The following is a 22,251-nucleotide window of genomic DNA, read 5'->3' as shown; positions in this document are numbered from 1 at the left end:
CCACTTGGCCCTGGGCATAGGTGCAGTTGTGCAAGTGCATAAGAAAATTTGGCCTGGGGACTGAAAAAGGGAGCCCCAGCAAATCACAAAGTATGGCAGAAACTGCAGACAGGGTGAAGTGTGAGAAAGCAACCCCATGAAGTAGTTCATGAATGCTTGAGCTCATTGTCAAAGCTGTGCATGCATGGATTTGATCCTACTTAGTGTACCAAAGACACTGAAAACTGAAACAACAGAGACAACAACACCCAGGTCACATACCAGGTGTTGCACAAATATAAAATAAGTGAAATCATATAAAGTATGTTCTTAGAACATAATAAAATTAAGCTAGAAGTCAATAGCAAAGAATAACTGGAAAGCCTCTAAATACATGGAAACTAAACAACACATTTCTAAACAGCCTATGGGAAAATCTCAAGGAGTATTAGAAAATATTTTGAACTAAGTAAAAATAAAAGTAATACATTTAAACATTTGCAGGATGCAGCTAAAGCAGTGTTTAGAGGGAAATTTATAGCATTAAAATGCTTGTATTGGCAAAAATGCAAGGTATCCAGTCGGTAATCTAAGAAGCTATAGAGAACAAAATAAACCAAAAGCAAGCAGAAGGAAAGAAATAAGAGCAGAAATCAATTAAACTGTATATGGAAAAACAATAGAGAAAAATCAATGAAACCAAAAGTTGCTTCTTTGGAAAAAAATCAATACAACTGATAAACCTCTACAAGTCTGACAAGAAAAAGAGAAGACATAAAATGCCAAAATCAGAATGAAAAATGTCATATCACTACAAACTGTGCAACTATCAAAAGGACAATAAACAAATACTATAAACAACTCTATTGATATAAATTCAAAAATTTAATGAAATAGATGAATTCCTTGAAAATCACAAACTACAAAAACTCATCCAAGATGAAATAAATAACTTGAACAATCCTAATTACTAAAGAAGTTGACTTTGTGGTTAAAAACCTTTCAAATAAGAAACCTCCAGGCCCAGATGGTCTCTTGGTAAATTCTACCAAACCTTCAAAGAAGAAATAACACCAAATATACTCAATTTCTTCCAAAAAATAGAAGAGGAAGGAATACTTCCAATTAATTCTATGAGGCCAACATTATCCTCATACCAAAACCAGTCAAAGATATTATGAGAACAGAAAACTACACACCAATGCCTGTCATGAACATGGATAAAAATCCTCAAGAAAATATTAGCAAATCAAATCCAGCAACACATAAAATGAATAATACACCATGACCAAGGAATGGAAGGCTGGTTCAATATTTGAAAATCAGTGAATGTAATCCACCAATATTGAAAATCAGTGAATGTAATCCACCATACTGACAGCCTAAAGAAGCAGTCACATGTCCATATCAATTGATGCAGAAAAGGCTTTTGACAGAATTCAGTATCTGTTCATGATATTAATAAAACTATCAGCAAATTAGGGATAGAAAGAAATGTTCTCAACCTGATAAATGATGTCAACAAAAAAACCCTAAAGCTGACATCATACTTAATAGTGAAATGAATGCTTTCCCCCTAAGATTGGGAGTAAGACATAGATATTCACTCTTATCACTCCTAGTTAGTACCCTTTTGGAAGTTGCTGCCAGTGTGAAAAGGCAAGAAATAAGACAACAAGCACACAGATTGAAAAGGAAGAAATAAACCTGTCTATGTAGAGCATCCTAAGGATTGTACTAAAAAACTCTGGTCACAGGATACAGGTCAGCACTCAGAATCAATTCTATTTTTTTTTATACTAGCAATGGAAAATTTGAAACTGAAGTTTAAATATACCACTTATGGCCAGGTATGGCGGCTCACGCCTGTAACCCAGCACTTTGGGAGGCCAAGGCAGGTGGATCACCTGAGGTCAGGAGTTCGAGATCAGCCTGGCCAAGATGGTGAAACCCTGTCTCTGCCAAAAATACAAAAATCAGCCAGGTATCTCAGCTACTTGGGAGGCCGAGGCACAATACTTGCTTGAACCTGGGAGACAGAGGTTGCAGTGAACTGAGATCATGCTACTGCACTCCAGCCTGGCAACAGAGCAAGGCTCAGTCTCAAAACAAAACAAAACAAAAAAACAATTTACAATAGCTTAAAAAATATTAAATATTTTGGTATAAATCTAATAAAACATGCACAGGATTTGTATGCTGAAAACTACAAAATGCTGCTAAGAGAAATAAAAAAAGATCTAAATAAATTTAGAGGTATATTGTGTTCATGAACTGGAAGATGCAACAGAATAAAGATGTTAATTCTCTCCAATGTGATCAATAGGTTTAATGCAATTCTAATAAAAATCCAACCAAAATTTTTGTCAATATAGACAAGCTGATTCTAAAAATTCATGTGGAAAAACAAATAAACTATAATAGCTAAACAATTATGAAAAAGAATAAAGTAGAAGGGATCATACTGCTCAATTTTAAGACTATAATTAAGACAGCGTAGTACTGGTGAAGGGACAGACACATAGATCAATGGAACAGAACTAGAGTCCAGAAATTGACTCATACTAATATGGTCAACTGATTTTTGGCAAAGGAGCAAAAGCAATTCAATGGAGAAAGGATATCTTTTCAATAAATGGTGCTGGAATAATTAGACATTCATATGCAAACGTTAACCTAAACCAAAACCTCCCATCTCATACAAAACTAACTTAGATCATAAATCTAAATGCAAACCTATAAAACTTAAAATGTTTTATATAAATGTTTTACTATAAAAATGTAAAACCGTAAAATCTGTAGAGGAAAACATAAGAGAAAACCTGCAACATCTAGGATTAGGCAAAGAGTTCTGAGACATGATATCAAAAGCACAATCCATAGAAGAAAAGAAGAGTAATCAGACTTCATCAAAATGAAAACTATTGCTTTGTGAAAGATACTGTTAAAAGGAAAAGATAATCTATACACTGAAAGAAAAATCTTTGCAAATCAAACATTTTACAAAGTGTTATTCAGGGAAGTACATTCCTGTGATTGCTACAACCTTTCAAACCAATTGTGAAATTGGCTTACCCATTTGTCACCAAGACTCCAGTTGGCACCAAATCCCTGTTCAGAGCTTCCAATGACCAACGACGCAAGTTTTGGGAGGACTTCTTATTTGTTAAGTCATGTACGAAAATAATACCTAAAATAATCAGAGAAAAAAATGTTAATCCCTTAACAATTCCTCTTCATTTCACAATTGGCCAAATGAAGCTTAGTAAACAGAAGCATTAGGTTGCTTAATGAATCTAGCATTTTAGTATGACTAACAACTCAGAGACAATTATTTTAAAATTTCCTCTACAAATATTTATAAATAGTTAGCCATAAACCTTTCTCTGTCAGTTTTATAACTCTTTATTTTACAAGGGCTGATGAAATCCCATTAAACTTTTAGCATATCTTTACTTCATTCAACACTTCCTGAGTGCCTACTCCATGCCTGTTCCTACTTGTAGAACCACTTCATTAATCAAGAGAATCAAAACTACTTCAAGTAGATATGAAATTATTCATTCAAAAAGTTATGTTTTTTCTTCACTGTACATAGTACTGCCATAGATACCAATACATACATATATTACTTATACTCACTAAAAGTAATATTAAGTAATGAAAATCTACTAAAATAGTACTGATTTGATACAATTGCTATTCTTTAGCTGACAAAATAGTGTCCTGTAGATCATCAGAGACTAATCTACTCAAATGTCTAATTTTCTAGTTCTTTGAATAATGATTAGTTATGTAAGCTTCCTACCCGTAAGAGATTTAGTTATTAGAGCAAAAGAAATACGCCACTACAAGAGAGTGGGTGAAACATTAAATAGTAAAGAAGTATGGATAGTAGAAAGTACATGCACGGATTTTGATAGATTGAGAAAAATAACAAAATGTAACGAGGCCCAGAAATACAATAAAATACAACTGAAGAGAATCAATTAAAATCCTAGATAGAAAGGTAAATCAGGGAATTAATTATTACAGCAAGATATAGACAAAAAAGGAAAAACTTTGATGCCCACTAGAATTTAGGATATCATCTTATGGTCAAAACACTACAGGTTTCAAACTCCCAACCCTTTTCTATATTACCCAGATTGTGAATAGGACATGAAACCAATGATTCCTCCATCTTCAAGAGGTGGTATGTGTCAATTTGAAAAGGAAAAGCAGAAGAGGTAGAATTAGCTGGCTTCTACAGTTTTTATAGCCATCTATGTAACTAAAGGGCTTGTACAAGCTATAGCTGACTTGTTCCAGCCAGCTTAGATAAACCTGCATCTCTTCTGGTGTCTGAAACTAATAGAGATCTGACACTTGCCCTAATATCCAATTGTACCCACTCTTCCTTCCTCAATGAGGGGTTTTAATCAGCATCAGTGGCACAGATTTAAAAAAAGGAATAAAGAACTACCATTAAAGACTACAGCTAATATTTATTCAGTACTAATGTACTAAATATTGTGCTTTACATGTGTTATCTAATTTAATTTTCAGAACAGTCCTATGAAGTAAGAATTATTATTATCTTTATACACAAGAAAAAACTAAAGTTCAGAGAAGTAGAGTAACTTGTCCTTGGGCACATGGTAAGTCAGAATTTGCACTCAGGTGATCTGATAGTAAAGACTGGTGGTAAGCAGAATAAAATCTGCATTTTAGGGCAAAAAACTGGCATATATTTTCTCCCTTTCCTTTTCCCCAGGTTATAAATATGGCAAAACTATGGGTGAGAATTTTGGATGGGGGAGTAAAAGGATTACAAAGGCCTAAGTTGGCCATTAGATGGACAGGGAAGACTTTATTGAGGACCTTTAGGTAAGACTTTTGAGCTTTTAAGGGCATTTGGGTACCCTTTTCTCCTATTCTTTCTCTTTCATTTGGGCTGAGGGTTCTTGCTTTGTAGAACATGTGCTAGAAGAATCAAGATGGGGCCGAGATGAAAGGGGTCAGGGTGATAGCAAATGATAATATATCTTAATCTTAAGGGAGAGAAGTAAAGACACTTCATTATTTCCTTCTGAAGGATTACTAGCCTAGGCTATCAGAGATGGAAGAATGTAGGGTATTAAGGGAAGAAAGTTATTGCTAAGAATATGGACTGTGCATTTGGATAGAGTGATCCTTATGTTCAGTTTCTTAGGAAACTAAGGATAGTAGATGGAATAAAGAACTTTGAGTGCTTCTCCCAGAGCTAAGGTGAAAGAACACAGAAATAGGTTTCTCAATAAATGCAGATTTTTTTTTTTACTTTTAAGAAATGGAAATGTATTTCAGTCTTATCTGCAAAATCAACATAGGATATATACAATTCTTTCAATAATATTAAAGGAGACAAATCACTAATGAATAGTAGGTACACAAAAGATAAACAAATATGGATTAGATGGATTTCTCCTTCAGCACTTACAAGTTTACAACTCAGAATTCCATAGCTTCTAGGATTTGAGTAGTATTTATCTCTATTATTTATTTATAATTTTTATTGTACCTCTGTCTCAAAAATACCTAAATATCAAAGGTGTTATATATTCAGACTTCTCTGTGCCAGATCAGATAGATATCTTACTTTGACAAGTAATTTTACTGATACAAGTTGATCACTCTAGTATAAGTCTAAACTAGGTTTCACTTCCTTCTCTAAGAGGTCACCTCACACTATACTTAGTCTTATTATTGTTTTTCTTATTTATATGCATTCTATTAATATATACCATTGTATATACTTTTTTGCATGATGATGGCATATATTAAGGTCATCTTATAACTGTATTTTTGTCTCATTTATGAATGCTTTGTTTCTTTATTAAGACTGTGACATTTTCAGATAGAATTCTGAGCTAAATAGGATATGGGTCTGAACTGACACATCTCATTCTGTATTCTATAATATGTATCCAATGAAAAGAACCTTCTCTACATCTTTTTGTAGAATCTACAACACCTCATGATCTGGGAAGACATCAAAAGAGGAATATAAGGAATGAACATACTGAATAAATGCAATGCTTACCTAACATTGAGTGAGATATAAGCACAGCATAAATGAGGTCTATTAATGGCTATGCATTTACCAGGAGGGAAATGCCAAATCCTTTGGTATATTAATCAAACAGAAGTTGAAATTATGTTTCACAGTAAAAACAGGTTTTAAAAATGAATTTTTAAAAAGACTAAGAAAGAAACTCTATTGGCAAATCACAGGTATAAGCAGTTTAGCTTCTTGACACAGAGTAGGTACTCTATGAAAGGAAATTATGTCCTATATTACACAGCTCCATCTGGAAGTCTGCTCCAGGTATTTGAATATCTATAACTGGATAAAATTTCTGCACCCATAAAGACCCCCTTAAGCAGCTCTTTATAACTAGCTGAGAAAGAGCCTTAGGGCTCTTTCTAAGGGGCAGATGAAAGAAATACCTCTATCTCTGTGTTATCTGGCTTAAGACTATGGGACTCCTATGGTCCTACTGTACTTACTCAACTCACTGGAGACACAGCACCCCCAGAGGACAACATTTTAAGTTCCATGTTTTATGTCAAGTACCAAAAATATGATTTTATTTCTCAATATTTAGTTTATGACAATAATATAAACACTTAAGACAATGCACAGGTTTAATGTTCTGAATTAGATGGTTACAATGTAGAGACACAAACGAACGTACTATGCAGATTTAAATCAAGGGTTGTGAGTACATTATATCTTTCTCAAATTAAGATGAGTCTGGCATGCTATGGCATTCCATATCAGATGATCTATACTCTTAGACCATTAATATAAGATAGAAATTTAAAAATGCTTTACCATTTACAGAGTTGTAGAACACTGCTCTTGTGCTTTTCACGCTGCTGGCACTGCCCACAGAGCCTCCAACATCCCACAATTCTATGTAGTAGGTCTTCTCTTCTGGGGTTCCTTCTTTGTAATCATGAACCTAACAAATCAATCAATTAAAATAATTAATATAGCCACTAAACAAACTAGTAAGTACCCTTATTCCGGTTTAAAGCATTTCAGCATCTTACTCTGACTTTCTCATCGCTACCTCTTATCTTTTAAGCTTACTCTCTTTAATACTTTAATAATTTTTACTCCAGAGGACCTTCTAGTTAATTGATCTTAACATCTTTCACAGCTCTCTGTTCCCTTCCGAAGCCTCACCTCCCTCCTAACTAAGCATAAATTCCACGATCCATCATTACAGTCACTGTTTGCCCCTCTCTCACATTGTATTCATCTGACAAAATTCCACTCTTGGTTATATCCACCTTTTACCCTCTTTCATGTCTACAACCCAGCAACCGAATGTAGAGCTCAGAAAAATACGCATTCAAGATGAATGGATTCTTTCTAAATTTAAGTGTACCTTTGGAGCTGTCCTTCAATCAATTCCACAGTTAATTTACCATTTTCCTCTTCCAGATAACTATTTCATACTTTTTCCTCTTTATAAACTTCTAATATCTCTTCCCCATCCTCAGTTACAACTAGCTTTGCTTTCTAGTGCAGAAGCAATTAGAAAGGAACTTCTACAACCTGTTCTTCCTGTATTTATCCGCCTCCCTCCATCTGTGCCCACATAATCTGCTTTCCTTCTTGCTGTTTTCTTAGGCTGCCTATATCCCTAAGGCTAAATCCTCCTTCTGTGCATGAGATCCCATCCCCAATTTCTTGCTTAAAGATGTAATTCTACCAGTTCTCCCCTCTCTCCCTTATACCATCAAATTTTCCTTCTCAGCTGGATAATCCTCACCACACAATTCAATTCTCAGCATACAAACATGGCATAATTTTCCTCATCTAAAAAAAATCCTTCTCTTCACCTCAAGTCTTCTTCCAGCTACCATGCCACTTTCCTTTTTCTTTTCACAGCAAAAGTCCTCCAAAGAGTTGTCTATTCTTAGCGGTAATTCTTTTCTTCACATTCTATTTTGAACTCATTTCTATCGAACTTATGCCCTAATGACCCCAATGAACTATTCCTTGTCAAAGTCACCAATGACCTCCACACTGCTAACTCCAATGGTCAATTAACAGTTTTCATTTTACTCCACCATTTGATCCACCTAGTCACTTCTTGTGTCTTGCAATATTTTTTCACCTGGCTTCTGGGATATCACATTCTTCTAGTTTTCTTCCTATCTCATTGGCTAGTGCTTTTCAGCTTCCATTTGGGTCCTTCTTATCTCTCTGATTTCTAATTGCTAATGTGTCTCAAGGTTTAGTTCTTCAGTCTCTTTTCTTTTCTATCAATACTTGCTCTTGTGGCAATTTCATCTAAAAGGCAATTTTATTCTTCCAGTTACTTGGGCCAAAAACTTAAGACTGATTCTTGACTCCTTTCATATTGCATTATTGCATTTGTCAACCAGTTCTGCTGCTTTGACTTTAAAAAAATATGTCAAAAATCTGTTCATTTCTCCCTATCTCCACTATTACCACCCAGGTCAAAGTCTCTTATCTCCTTGCCTGAATTGATATAATGGTCTCTAACTGATCTCCCTACTAGAGGCATCCCCCAACCTCCCTGTTTGTTTTCCATACAGTAGCTAGAGTGATCCTTTAAAAATGCAAGTTATATCATATGCTCTTTTGCTCAAAACCCTCCAATGACTTTCTCACTCACAGTTATCTCCAAAGACTCTCTTTTTCTCATGTCTAGGCTCTATAGGCATTTATTGCCTGTACTGTATAACTATTCAGAAACAAATTATGATATATGGCAAGCAGATTAAAGTATGCTGGTTCATGAGTGTACGTCGGCATCTTCCAAGAATTAAATTTTTTTTTTTAAGAAATATACACGCCAGTCTTACTGAATCAGAACCTTTGGGATTAAATACTAGGCATGTGTATTTTGAACAACGCTCCAAATGATTCTGCTGTAATCCCCTTGTTAAGAACTGCTGCTTTTATAGAATGGGACTATTACGGTATCAGGAGGCCTAGATTCTACTCCTTGATTGCCATTGATTGTCCCTGGTATCTTGGAGCCTCAGTTTCTTTGCCTATAAAATGAAAGAATTGTATTATGTGATTTCTAAAGTATCTACTGGCTTTGACATAATAATTAAAAAAACAAGATAGCTCAGTAGTTAAAACAGATGTCATAAAATGCACTAAAGCTCACATACTACATTCAACTTAATGCTTTACACTTTTACTTATTCACAATTTTTTTGTCCAAATCCTTTTGGCCAAGGAAAAATTAAATAAATATGCTACTCTATAAACAGCCACATTGACATTAAGAAGACAATTATCAGAGTGACATCAAAGACAGTATGACAGAAAAATGAGAATAGCATAGTCACAGCAGCTGAGGACCATTTGGGATAATGGAAATTAATTCTGCATACTACAATAGAAGGCATCACTATTTTGTTATATGGCAAAAATAACTTATAATATGCGATCATGACAAGTTAGCAATAAAAAAGTTAAACCAAGCAGAAAAAAACATATGTTTTAGCAAGATTTCTAAGCAAAACAACGAGAAAAAGCAGTATGAGGTCTTATAAGGAGTAAGTTATCTGTTATGAAAAAGCTCAGCCACTTCAGTTAAGTCTTTCTGATCCTACCTTCCTTCTGGGCCCAAATCAACGAGAGCAGGTTTGGTACTCCTCCTATTTGCTTCCATAACATCCTACACACCTCTATCTTTCACTAAGCACACTGTCTTACTTATCTACTGATATCTCTTCTTCTAGACTCTGAGTGTAAGGGCAGGGACCATGTATTATTCATCCTTTAGCCCTAGAAAATAGCATAATATCTAGCATATATTAGATGCTTAGACATGTTTATTAAATACATTAATAAACTTAGGATAACTCATCCTCCAGGTTTTTATTATATTCAGTTTATTATTTACTGAATTCCAGTGTTTCTCCAGTACAGTTCTGAGAGCAAACTAAATCAAAGCCAATAGGAAGTTTGTTAAAAAATACAGATTCCTGGACTGTCCTTGAGGCTTCTGGGATGGGGCTCAAAAGTCTGTATTTTTTTTTTTTTTTTTTTAATTTCTGAAGTATTTATTGATCATTCTTGGGTGTTTCTCGGAGAGGGGGATATGGCAGGGTCATAGGATAATAGTGGAGAGAAGGTCAGGAGATAAACACATGAACAAAGGTCTCTGGTTTTCCTAGGCAGAGGACCCTGCGGCCTTCTGCAGTGTTTGTGCCCCTGAGTACTTGAGATTAGGGAGTGGTGATGACTCTTAAAGAGCATGCTGCCTTCAAGCATCTGTTTAACAAAGCACATCTTGCACCACCCTTAATCCATTTAACCCTGAGTTGACACAGCACATGTTTCAGAGAGCAGGGGGCTGGGGAAAAGGCCATAGATCAACAGCATCCCAAGGCAGAAGAATTTCTCCTAGTCAGAACAAAATGGAGTCTCCTATGCCCACCCCTTTCTACACAGACACAGCAACAATCTGATCTCTCCTTCCTTTCCCCATACTTCCTCCGCTTCTCTTCAACAAAACCGCCATCGTCCTCATGGCCCGCTCCCGATGGTCGCTGTCTCTTCGGAGCTGTTGGGTACACCTCCCAGACAGGGCAGCCGGGCAGAGGCGCTCCTCACCTCCCAGACAGGGCGGCCGGGCAGAGGCGCTCCTCACTTCCCCGACGGGGCGGCCGAGCAGAGGCGCTCCTCACTTCCCAGAGGGGGCGGCCGAGCAGAGGCGCTCCTCACTTCCCAGAGGGGGCGGCCGGGCAGAGGCACTCCTCACTTCCCAGACGGGGCGGCCGGGCAGAGACGCTCCTCACTTCCTCCCAGATGGGGTGGCGGCCAGGCAGAGGCGCTCCTCACCTCCCAGACAGGGCGGCCGGGCAGAGGCGCTCCTCACTTCCCAGACTGGGCGGCTGGGCAGAGGCGCTCCTCACCTCCTAGACGGGGCGACCAGGCAGAGGCGCTCCTCACTTCCCAGACGGTGTGGCGGCCGGGCAGAGGTGCTCCTCCCTTCCCAGATGGGGCAGCCAGGCAGAGGCGCTCCTCACTTCCTCCCAGACGGGGTGGCGGCCAGGCAGAGGCGCTCCTCACTTCCCAGAGGGGGCGGCCGGGCAGAGGTGCTCCTCACTTCCTCCCAGACGGGGTGGCAGCCGGGCAGAGGCACTCCTCACCTCCCAGACGGGGCGGCCGGGCAGAGGTGCTCCTCATCTCCCAGACGGGGCGGCCGGGCAGAGGTGCTCCTCATCTCCCAGACGGGGCAGCCGGGCAGAGGTGCTCCTCACTTCCTCCCAGACGGGGTGACGGCCGGGCAGAGGCACTCCTCACCTCCCAGACGGGGCGGCCGGGCAGAGGCGCTCCTCACCTCCCAGACGGAGTGGTCAGGCAGAGGCGCTCCTCACTTCCCATATGGGGTGGCGGCCGGGCAGAGGCGCTCCTCACTTCCCAGATGTGGCAGCCGGGCAGAGGTGCTCCTCACTTCCTCCCAGACGGGGTGGCAGCCGGGCAGAGGCGCTCCTCACCTCCCAGACGGGGTGGCCGGGCAGAGGCGCTCCTCCCTTCCCAGACGGAGTGGCCAGGCAGAGGCGCTCCTCACCTCCCAGAGTGGGCGGCCGGGCAGAGGTGCTCCTCACTTCCTCCCAGACGGGGTGGCGGCCAGGCAGAGGCGCTCCTCACCTCCCAGACGGGGCGGCCGGGCAGAGGCACTCCTCACCTCCCAGAGTGGGCGGCCGGGCAGAGGCGCTCCTCACTTCCCAGAGTGGGCGGCCGGGCAGAGGCGCTCCTCACTTCCCAGAGTGGGCGGCCGGGCAGAGGCGCTCCTCACTTCCCATAGGGGGTGGCAGCCGGGCAGAGGCGCTCCTCACTTCCCAGATGGGGCAGCTGGGCAGAGGTGCTCCTCACTTCCTCCCAGACGGGGTGGCGGCCAGGCAGAGGCGCTCCTCACTTCCTCCCAGACGGGGTGGCGGCCAGGCAGAGGCGCTCCTCACCTCCCAGACGGGGCGGCCGGGCAGAGGCACTCCTCACCTCCCAGAGTGGGCGGCCGGGCAGAGGCGCTCCTCACTTCCCAGAGTGGGCGGCCGGGCAGAGGCGCTCCTCACTTCCCAGAGTGGGCGGCCGGGCAGAGGCGCTCCTCACTTCCCATAGGGGGTGGCAGCCGGGCAGAGGCGCTCCTCACTTCCCAGATGGGGCAGCTGGGCAGAGGTGCTCCTCACTTCCTCCCAGACGGGGTGGCGGCCAGGCAGAGGCGCTCCTCACCTCCCAGACGGGGCGGCCGGGCAGAGGCACTCCTCACCTCCCAGACGGGGCGGCTGGGCAGAGGCGCTCCTCACCTCCCAGAAGGGGCGGCTGGGCAGAGGCGCTCCTCACTTCCCATATGGGGTGGCAGCCGGGCAGAGGCGCTCCTCACTTCCCAGACGGGGTGGCGGCCAGGCAGAGGCGCTCCTCACTTCCCAGACAGAGCAACAGGGCAGAGGCGTTCCTCACTTCCTCCCATACGGGGCGGCCGGGCAGAGGTGCTCCTCATCTCCCAGACGGGGCAGCCGGGCAGAGGCGCTCCTCACTTCCTCCCAGACGGGGTGGCAGCCGGGCAGAGGCGCTCCTCACATCCCAGATGATGGGCGGCCGGGCAGAGGCGCTCCTCACTTCCCAGATAGGGCGGCCGGGCAGAGGGGCTCCTCACATCCCAGACGATGGGCGGCCAGGCAGAGACGCTCCTCACTTCCTAGACGGGGTGGCGGTGGGGCAGAGGCTGTAATCTTAGCACTTTAAGAGGCCAAGGCAGGAGGCTGGTAGGTGGAGGTTGCAGAGAGCCGAGATCACACCACTGCACTCCAGCCTGAGCACCATTGAGCATTGAGTTAGCGAGACTCCGTCTGCAGTCCCAGCACCTCGGGAGGCCGCGGCAGGCAGATCACTCGAGGCCAGGAGCTGGAGACCAGCCCGGTCAACACGGCGAAACCCCGTCTCCACCAAAAATACAAAAACCATTCAGGCGTGGCGGCGCGCGCCTGCAATCCCAGGCACTCGGCAGGCCAAGGCAGGAGAGTCACAGGAGCCCGAGGCAGGGAGGTTGCAGCAAGCCGAGATCCCGGCAGTACAGTCCAGCTTCGGCAACAGAGGGAGACCGAAAAAAGAAGGAGAGGGAGACCGAAAAAAGAGGGGAGAGGGAGAGGGAGAGGGAGAGAGGGAGAGAGAGAGGGAGAGAGGGAGAGAGGGAGAGAGGGAGAGAGGGAGAGAGGGAGAGAGGGAGAGAGGGAGAGAGGGAGAGAGGGAGAGAGGGAGAGGGAGAGGACCTACTTCTTTCGGTAATCAGCTCAGACTCCAGCTGTATTTTTTTTAAAGTTCCCTAGGTGATTCTGATACATGATTAAGTTTGGCAACCACTGCAGTACACCATTTTTTTCTCTAAATTATTTCAAGTACCTAATGTTGCCTCCTCTAAAGGACTATAACTCCTCTGAGAATAGCCATCATCCAATATAAATTTCTAGGCAGCATACCCTCTTAGCCTTGCATTGTACCAAACCTGTTAGCCAGCATCTTTCAGGCTATGCATACTCCCAAGCCAGACTGACTCACTAATCTAAACTCTTCTCTACCACAAATTATCTTTCCTAGTCAAATCCTTTCCTGTTTCCTTTTAAAATCAGAAGATAAGGTGTCCTCTTTCCTTTCCAGCTTAATACTGGCTAAGTTTAACCCAATTCACATGGAATGAATCCCAACAATTTTAAATCAGTAGCTTACAGCTTGTAGTTATGATGTTACATCTTTCACATGTGTGAGTAATTTCCAAGGGAAAGCTTGACATTATAACAAGTATTGCTCTTGACACAGTAAGTAGTACTTTGGTGCTATACTGAGAGCCCAACATGATGGGAGGTAATGCCAAACTATAAGAAGTGTGTTTTATATTTAAAGCAGGTCATCAAGGATCTGATACTTAAAGTCATTTCAGACCTTACAGCTATACAATAAAGGATTTTCTTAACAGGAAGCAACAGTACAGCTGATCATCAAATGGAAAAAGGAACAATACTCCTCAACGATGCTGCCACTTTGGACCTTCTCATTTATTCAGCTTTTGACTTTTTCTTGGAAACAAAATCAAGACCTATGTACATAAGGTTTTGTTTCATTTGAAGAGTTCATTCATTGTCTGTAACTTTTTTTTTTTTTTTTTTTGAGATGGAGTCTCACTCTGTCACCCAGGCTGGAGGGCAGTGGTACGATTTCAGCTCACTGCAACCTCCGCCTCCCTGGGTTCAGCGATTCTCCTGCCTCAGCCTCCCAAGTGGCTGGGATTACAGGCACATGTCACCATGTCTGGCTAATTTTTGTATTTTTTAGTAGAAATGGGGTTTCACCATATTGGCCAGGCTGGTCTCAAACTCCTGACCTTGTGATCTGCCTGCCTTGGCCACCCAAAGTGCTGGGATTACAGGCGTGAGCTACCGCACCTGGCCCATTGTTTGTAACTTTTAAAACGCAGAAACACAGTTAGAAAAAAAATGCTACACATCAAGAAAGAACAGTGGATATTGTAGATGCTAATAAGTTTGGTTTTGTATTTGTACCTGCAGAATCATTATTAAAGAGAGGAAGGGAGGTAGGAGGTCTTAGGAGGGAGTTGGTAACAAAGAGAGAAGGGTGAAAAGAGTTACTAGGAGAATATACCACAGGAGCAGAAATTAATTTATCTCATTCACTGCTATACTTCCAGTTCCTTGCACAGTGTCTGATACCAAGGAGGTAGTATTGAAGGAACAAATGAACAAATGAATAGGGTAAAGGTTACTGCTGTCTCTTCCCTTCCAGTTACTGCTCTTTCGCCTTCAGTCAAGCTTATTTTTTTCTAATTAAAAAAAAGCCCTTCACTTTCCCTGCCATTCTGTACCCATTCGCTCTTTTATTTAACATCTAAACTTCGTTAAAAATTGAGTTAAACCTCTGTCTCTATTTCCTCTCTGCCAGTCATATAATTTGGTTTCTGCCACAAATATTCCATTGCACTTTCAAAGGTCAGCAGAGACTTTATCATCAACATATCCAGTATTTTTTTTCCTGTCTCAGTCCTCATATTGCTACTGTTTCATACTAAAAATCAATCCCTCTTTCATGAAATTCTCATCTCTCTTTGCTCTTGTAGTTCATTTTGGCTATCCTCTTATTTCTTTAATCAGTCTTTCTCTGACCCCTCTTTTCCCATCAACTCTCTAAATATACCCCAAGGTTCTCCCCACCTTTTTCTAAATTTTCTCTTTTAGAAATTGCATCAGTTCTAGTGGTTCGGGATTATTTCTATAAATATGATTCCAACTCAGAATTGTCTTTTGAGGTTCAGCATTTCATTTCCAGGACAGCTCCAGGTGGCTAGCTCACAGATACCTCCTTTCACCATGTCCAGAACTGAACTTACTAATGTTTCCTTCTTTTTCACCTATAATATGGCCTTCTTCTTGGGGACAGTCCATCTAGCCACTTACTTAAGCCACCCATTCAATCATTAGTGCCTAGGATAATTTTACACTTACTTTCTTGAACTACTATAACACTTATTTTCTATATCAGTGCTGTCCCATGGAATTTTCTACAGCCATAGAAATGTCCAATACAGGCCAGGTGTGGTGGCTCACGCCTATAATCCCAGCACATTGGGAGTCTGAGGCAGGCAGATCACTTGAGGCCAGGAGTTTGAGACCAGCCTGGCCAACATGGCGAAACCCTGTCTCTACTAAAAATACAAAAATTAACCAGGCATGGTGGCACGCGCCTGTAATCTCAGCTACTCGGGAGGCTGAGGCACAAGAATCTCTTGAGCCTGGGAGGCAGAGGTTGCAGTGAGCTGATATGGTGCCACTGCACTCCAGCCTGGGCAACAGAATGAGACTCTGTTTCAAAATAAGAATAATAATAATAATAAATAAAAAAAGAAAGAACGAAATGTCCAATACAGTAACCATTAGCAACATGTGACTACTTAGCAATTGAAATGTGGCTTGTTTAACTGAGGAGCTAGATTTTTAATTTTAGTCAATTTAAATTTAAATTTAAATTGCCACATGAGGTTATTGGCTACTATATTGAACAGTATCAGAATTTTTTTTTTCTTAATTCTGTTCTGGAACAAGAGGCAGTACAGAGTAGTGATCAGGAGCACAGGTTCTTGAAGCAGACTGCCTGGGTTTGAATCCCAATTCCATAACTTACTAACTATATGATCCAGGACAAGTCATGTAGTGCCTCTGTGCTTCAATTGCTTCTATGCTGAATGAATAGGGGCACTAATAGTACCTGCCTCATAGGGTTGTTGTGAGAATTAAATGAATTAGTATGTAAATGGATGCCTAGCCAAAGTAAGCAATAAAAAGTGTCCCACCTCATATGCTTAGTGAAGATAGAGACTATTCCTTTAATTTCTCCCCAGTGTCTATACACTGTTATGCTGTCCAAAGAGGAATTCAATAAATATCAACTGTATGCAATGTGTAAATTAGAGAGTTAAATTACCATTAAAGTGAACTAGAAATGACAAACCAATTTCCTTATTTATAATTTGTGAAAAGACTAAATTCTAAATTCATTAAGTTTTGTTTTCATAATTAAGAGTAGCCATGTATTTATATTTACTCCCATTAGACTTGGGACAGCGAAGTTAAAGACAGGAATGAACGAAGAATACCACAAAATTAAACTTTTCTTCCTTTTCTCTTCAGTTCAGTTGTGAACACCTCTGTACTAAATAGTAAATCCAAAATGTTAATAATTACTGAGTACATACATTAAACTCATTAGCTTCACCTGGTACTTAAGATTAAACAATTACATCATCACTGCTATCATCTCTATTTTTGGTTGGCTCTTAATAGATTTGAAGTAAAAGAGGCAACTGTTGGGTGCAGCACACCAACATGGCACATACATACATATGTAACAAACCTGCACGTTGTGCACATGTACCCTAAAACTTAAAGTATAATAATAATAAAATTTAAAAAAAAAGGAAAAAAAAAGAGGCAACTGTTTCTAAGAGTTTTGAAAAGTGCGTATTCATCAATCTACACTAATTCTGGAGATCCCTTCTCACAGGTTTCACTAAAACAAAAACTATAACTGCAATATAAAATCTGCTACAGGTAAGTGTTCTCCCAAGTTATTTAGGTAAAGGCTTTATAAGCTTTAGTTATTCTTTCTATAGAAAAGAACTGTTCACTTTATTATAACAACAGTCAAAGTGATTTACATGTCTATGACAACTTAAGGTTATCATTTAAAAATGCCTTTTACTTATGTTATCACTCACGCAGTGCATTCTTCTCAAAAATGGAAGACATGGCCAGGCATGATGGCTCACTCCTGTAATCCCAGCACGTTGGGAGGCCTAGGCGGGTGGATCACCTGAGGTCAGGAGTTTGAGACCAGCCTGGCCAACATTGTAAAACCCAGTCTTTACTCAAAATACAAAAAAATTTAGCCAGGTGTGGTGGTGGGTGCCTGTAATCCCAGCTACTCGGCAGGCTGAGGCAGGAGAGTTGCTTGAACCCAGGAGGTGGAGGTTGTAGTGAGCCGAAATCGCACCATTGCACTCCGGCCTAGGCAACAAGAACAAAACTTCATCTCAAAAAAAAAAAAAAAAAAAAACAAGACAGAAGTCAACTGGCTTAAGATACAATGAACAGTAAAGCAAGTCATTTTCAGCCCATGTCCCATTCTTCCACAATAATACAATTCAGGTAAGACTGTCTTTAAAGGAATCAATTAGTGCCACACTCATTCCAGTAAACCCAGTAACGTAATTATATGACATTTGTCTTTTTGTTTTGTTTTGTTTTTGAGACAGAGTCTCACTCTGTTGCCCAGGCTGGAGTGCAGATCTCTGATCTCGGCTTACTGCAACCTCTGCATCCCGGGTTCAAGTGATTCTCCTACCTCAGCCTCCCGAGTAGCTAGGATTACAGGTGTGTGCCACCACGCCCAGCTAATTTTTGTATTTTTAGTAGAGACGGGGTTTCACCATGTTGTCCAGGCTGGTCTCGAACTCCTGACCTCACGTGATCCACCCACCTTGGCCTCCCAACGTGCTGGGATTACAGGCGTGACCCACCGCACCCGGCCCCAAAGCAGAAGTTTCTAAATGGAATTACTGCTGTTACTTCTAAAACTTGGTCAGTGTCTTGAGAACTAACTAGTAATCTCACGTTGGCCTGCTCTCTGGGACTTTGCACAAAAGCATTCCTTGCAGACAAAATCAAGTCTCCACTCTCACACACAGGGGACTGCTGAGATAAAGTTTCTTTTGGAAACCTTGCCACCAGCTACACTCAAGACATTTATATCCCAGTTATCCTCTGTTACTATACATATTGGGTCCTTAATTGGTCTCTCATATTCTTATTCTCAGACTGCTTTTGCTCTACCCATCATTAAACTCCTAATTGTTTCCTTCTCCAAATATTTCCACTTTTCTCCTGGAATCTTACTCCACTGTTACAAAATTCCATTACACCCTATCCTCAATCTCATTCTTTTTTTTTTTTTCTTTTATTATTATTATTATTATTATCATTATTATACTTTAGGTTTTATGGTACATGTGCGCAATGTGCAGGTAAGTTACATATGTACACATGTGCCATGCTGGTGCGCTGCACCCACCAACTTGTCATCTAGCATTAGGTATATCTCCCAATGCTATCCCTCCCCCCTCCCCCCACCCCACAACAGTCCCCGAAGTGTGATGTTCCCCTTCCTGTGTCCATGTGTTCTCATTGTTCAATTCCCACCTATGAGTGAGAATATGCGGTGTTTGGTTTTTTGTTCTTGCGATAGTTTACTGAGAATGATGATTTCCAGTTTCATCCATGTCCCTACAAAGGACGTGAACTCATCATTTTTTATGGCTGCATAGTATTCCATGGTGTATATGTGCCACATTTTCTTAATGCAGTCTATCATTGTTGGACATTTGGGTTGGTTCCAAGTCTTTGCTATTGTGAATAATGCGGCAATAAACATACGTGTGCATGTGTCTTTATAGCAGCATGATTTATAGTCCTTTGGGTATATACCCAGTAATGGGATGGCTGGGTCAAATGGAATTTCTAGTTCTAGATCCCTGAGGAATCGCCACACTGACTTCCACAAGGGTTGAACTAGTTTACAGTCCCACCAACAGTATAAAAGTGTTCCTATTTCTCCACATCCTCTCCAGCACCTGTTGTTTCCTGACTTTTTAATGATTGCCATTCTAACTGGTGTGAGATGGTATCTCATTGTGGTTTTGATTTGCATTTCTCTGATGGCCAGTGATGGTGAGCATTTTTTCATGTGTTTTTTGGCTGCATAAATGTCTTCTTTTGAGAAGTGTCTGTTCATGTCCTTCGCCCACTTTTTGATGGGGTTGTTTGTTTTTTTCTTGTAAATTTGTTGGAGTTCATTGTAGATTCTGGATATTAGCCCTTTGTCAGATGAGTAGGTTGCGAAAATGTTCTCCCATTTTGTAGGTTGCCTGTTCACTCTGATGGTAGTTTCCTTTGCTGTGCAGAAGCTCTTTAGTTTAATTAGATCCCATTTGTCAATTTTGGCTTTTGTTGCCATTGCTTTTGGTGTTTTAGACATGAAGTCCCTTAGACCAATATCCTTGATGAACATTGATGCAAAAATCCTCAATAAGATACTGGCAAACAGAATCCAGCAGCATATCAAAAAGCTTATCCACCATGATCAAGTGGGCTTCATCCCTGGGATGCAAGGCTGGTTCAATATACGCAAATCAATAAATGTAGTCCAGCATATAAACAGAACCAAAGACAAAAACCACATGATTATCTCAATAGATGCAGAAAAGTCCTTTGACAAAATTCAACAACCCTTCATGCTAAAAACTCTCAATAAATTAGGAATTGATGGGACGTATCTCAAAATAATAAGAGCTATTTATGACAAACCCACAGCCAATATCGTACTGAATGGGCAAAAACTGGAAGCATTCCCTTTGAAAACTGGCACAAGACAGGGATGCCCTCTCTCGCCACTTCTATTCAACATAGTGTTGGAAGTTCTGGCCAGGGCAATCAGGCAGGAGAAGGAAATAAAGGGTATTCAATTAGGAAAAGAGGAAGTCAAATTGTCCTTGTTTGCAGATGACATGATAGTATATCTAGAAAACCCCATTGTCTCAGCCCAAAATCTCCTTAAGCTGATAAGCAACTTCAGCAAAGTCTCAGGATACAAAATCAATGTGCAAAAATCACAAGCATTCTTATACATCAATAACAGACAAACAGAGAGCCAAATCATGAGTGAACTCCCATTCACAATTGCTTCAAAGAGAATAAAATACCTAGGAATCCAACTTACAAGGGATGTGAAAGACCTCTTCAAGGAGAACTACAAACCACTGCTCAAGGAAATAAAAGAGGATACAAACAAATGGAAGAACATTCCATGCTCATAGGTAGGAGGAATCAATATCATGAAAATGGCCATCCTTCCCAAGGTAATTTACAGATTCAATGCCATCCCCATCAAGCTACCAATGACTTTCTTCACAGAATTGGAAAAAACTACTTTAAAGTTCATATGGAACCAAAAAAGAGCCCGCATCGCCAAGTCAATCCTAAGCCAAAAGAACAAAGCTGGAGGCATCACACTACCTGACTTCAAACTATACTACAAGGCTACAGTAATCCTCAATCTCATTCTATTAACAAATCTCTGCCTCTACCTTGAAAACACAACATCTCCTTATGTCCTCTCAGATAGATGCTGTTCACTTTTCAATATTCTAATTATCTTGGAGTTCAGAAAATAGGAAATGCCTTGCTTATGCTCCAAACCTACTTCTAGTGCATTATTCCTTTACCCTTATATTAAAAATCTGTCTTCTTTAGATGCTCTGGACCATCAGCTATACTCCCCTCCCTCCTTGTCTTCTCATTAATATGTACTAGCTTCCTATTAGCATCTCATTCTTAGTCTTATCCCTCTGCTCTATAAGTCCTGTCATTAAACACTTTGATATCCACTTGGCAATCTGATTCCACACCTTACCCAGTATTTCTCAAGGCATTATTCACCTATAAGAGAATCATCAAGATGCTTCTTAAAATGCAGATGCTTGGGCACCAATCATAACTCTGAGTCAGAATATCTGGGGGCAAGGCCCAAGAATCAAATAAAAATACTAAGACTGTCAGACTGGTCATAAAAACAAAATTTAGCTATATCTTACTTATAAGAGACATCCCATAGATATTAGGACACAGAAAGATGAAAGTTGAAATATGTAAATAAGGTAAACCACACAAACACTAACTAAAAATAAGTTGGCTTTAACTATTTTAATATCAGACAAAATAGTCTTCAAGGTACAATGTATTACCAGATGTAGGGAGGGACATATTAAAATAATAAAATGTTAAATCCTTTAGGAAGTTCAAACAATCATAAATTAGTAATCATCTAGTAATATAATCTCAAAGTATATAAATGAAAAACGGACAAGATTAAAATGAGGAATAGACAAATTCACACCTATAGTTGGAGATTATACTACTTATTCCTTAGCAATTGATGAAAAAAACAGACCAAAAAAACCCCATCCAATAGAGATGGAGAAGATTTAAAAAATGATTAAAACACATTTAGAACACTGCACCCAACAATTACAAAATATACTTTGTTTTCAAGTGCATATGAAATTTTCATCAAAATTGACCATAAAACTGGACATGGGGAGGGTGGAGCCAAGATGGCCAAACAGGAACAGCTCCAGTCTACAGCTCCCAGCGTGAGCGACACAGAAGATGAATAATTTCTGCATTTCCAACCGAGGTACTGGGTTCATCTCACTGGGGAGTGCCGGACAGTGGGTGAAGGACAGTGGGTGCAGCGCACCAAGTGTGAGCCGAAGCAGGGCGAGGCATCGCCTCACCTGGGAAGCGCAAGGGGTCAGGGAATTCCCTTTCCTAGCCAAGGGAAGCGGTGACAGACGGCACCTGGAAAATCGGGTCACTCCCACACTCATACTGCGCTTTTCCAACGGTCTTAGCAAAAGGCACACCAGAAGACTGTATCCCACGCCTGGCTCAAAGGGTCCTACGCCCACGGAGCCTTGCTCATTGCTAGCACAGCAGTCTGACATCAAACTGCAAGGCAGCAGCGAGGCTGGGGGAGGGGCGCCCGCCATTGCCCAGGCTTGAGTAGGTAAACAAAGAGGCCAGGAAGCTCGTACTGGGTGGAGCCCACTGCAGCTCAAGGAGGCC

General features: G+C 41.1%; 1 protein-coding gene across 1 annotated transcript in view; it reads right to left on the bottom strand.

The window, feature by feature from the left end:
• Nucleotides 1–22,251, bottom strand: part of RABL3 (RAB, member of RAS oncogene family like 3) — a 60,833-nt gene that overhangs the window by 15,687 nt on the left and 22,895 nt on the right. The window contains exons 3-4 of the mRNA XM_002813241.4: nt 6,839–6,968; nt 3,055–3,169 (exon numbers count right to left, since the gene is read on the bottom strand). Coding sequence (XP_002813287.1) covers nt 3,055–3,169; nt 6,839–6,968 — 245 coding nt within the window. The remainder of the gene's footprint in view (nt 1–3,054; nt 3,170–6,838; nt 6,969–22,251) is intronic.

This window comes from Pongo abelii, chromosome 2 (genome assembly GCF_028885655.2).
Source record: "Pongo abelii isolate AG06213 chromosome 2, NHGRI_mPonAbe1-v2.0_pri, whole genome shotgun sequence".
In the NCBI taxonomy this organism is placed as follows: Eukaryota; Metazoa; Chordata; class Mammalia; order Primates; family Hominidae; genus Pongo; species Pongo abelii.
The sequence above is the reverse complement of the archived record's forward strand: the minus strand, read 5'-3'. Positions and strand labels throughout refer to the sequence as shown.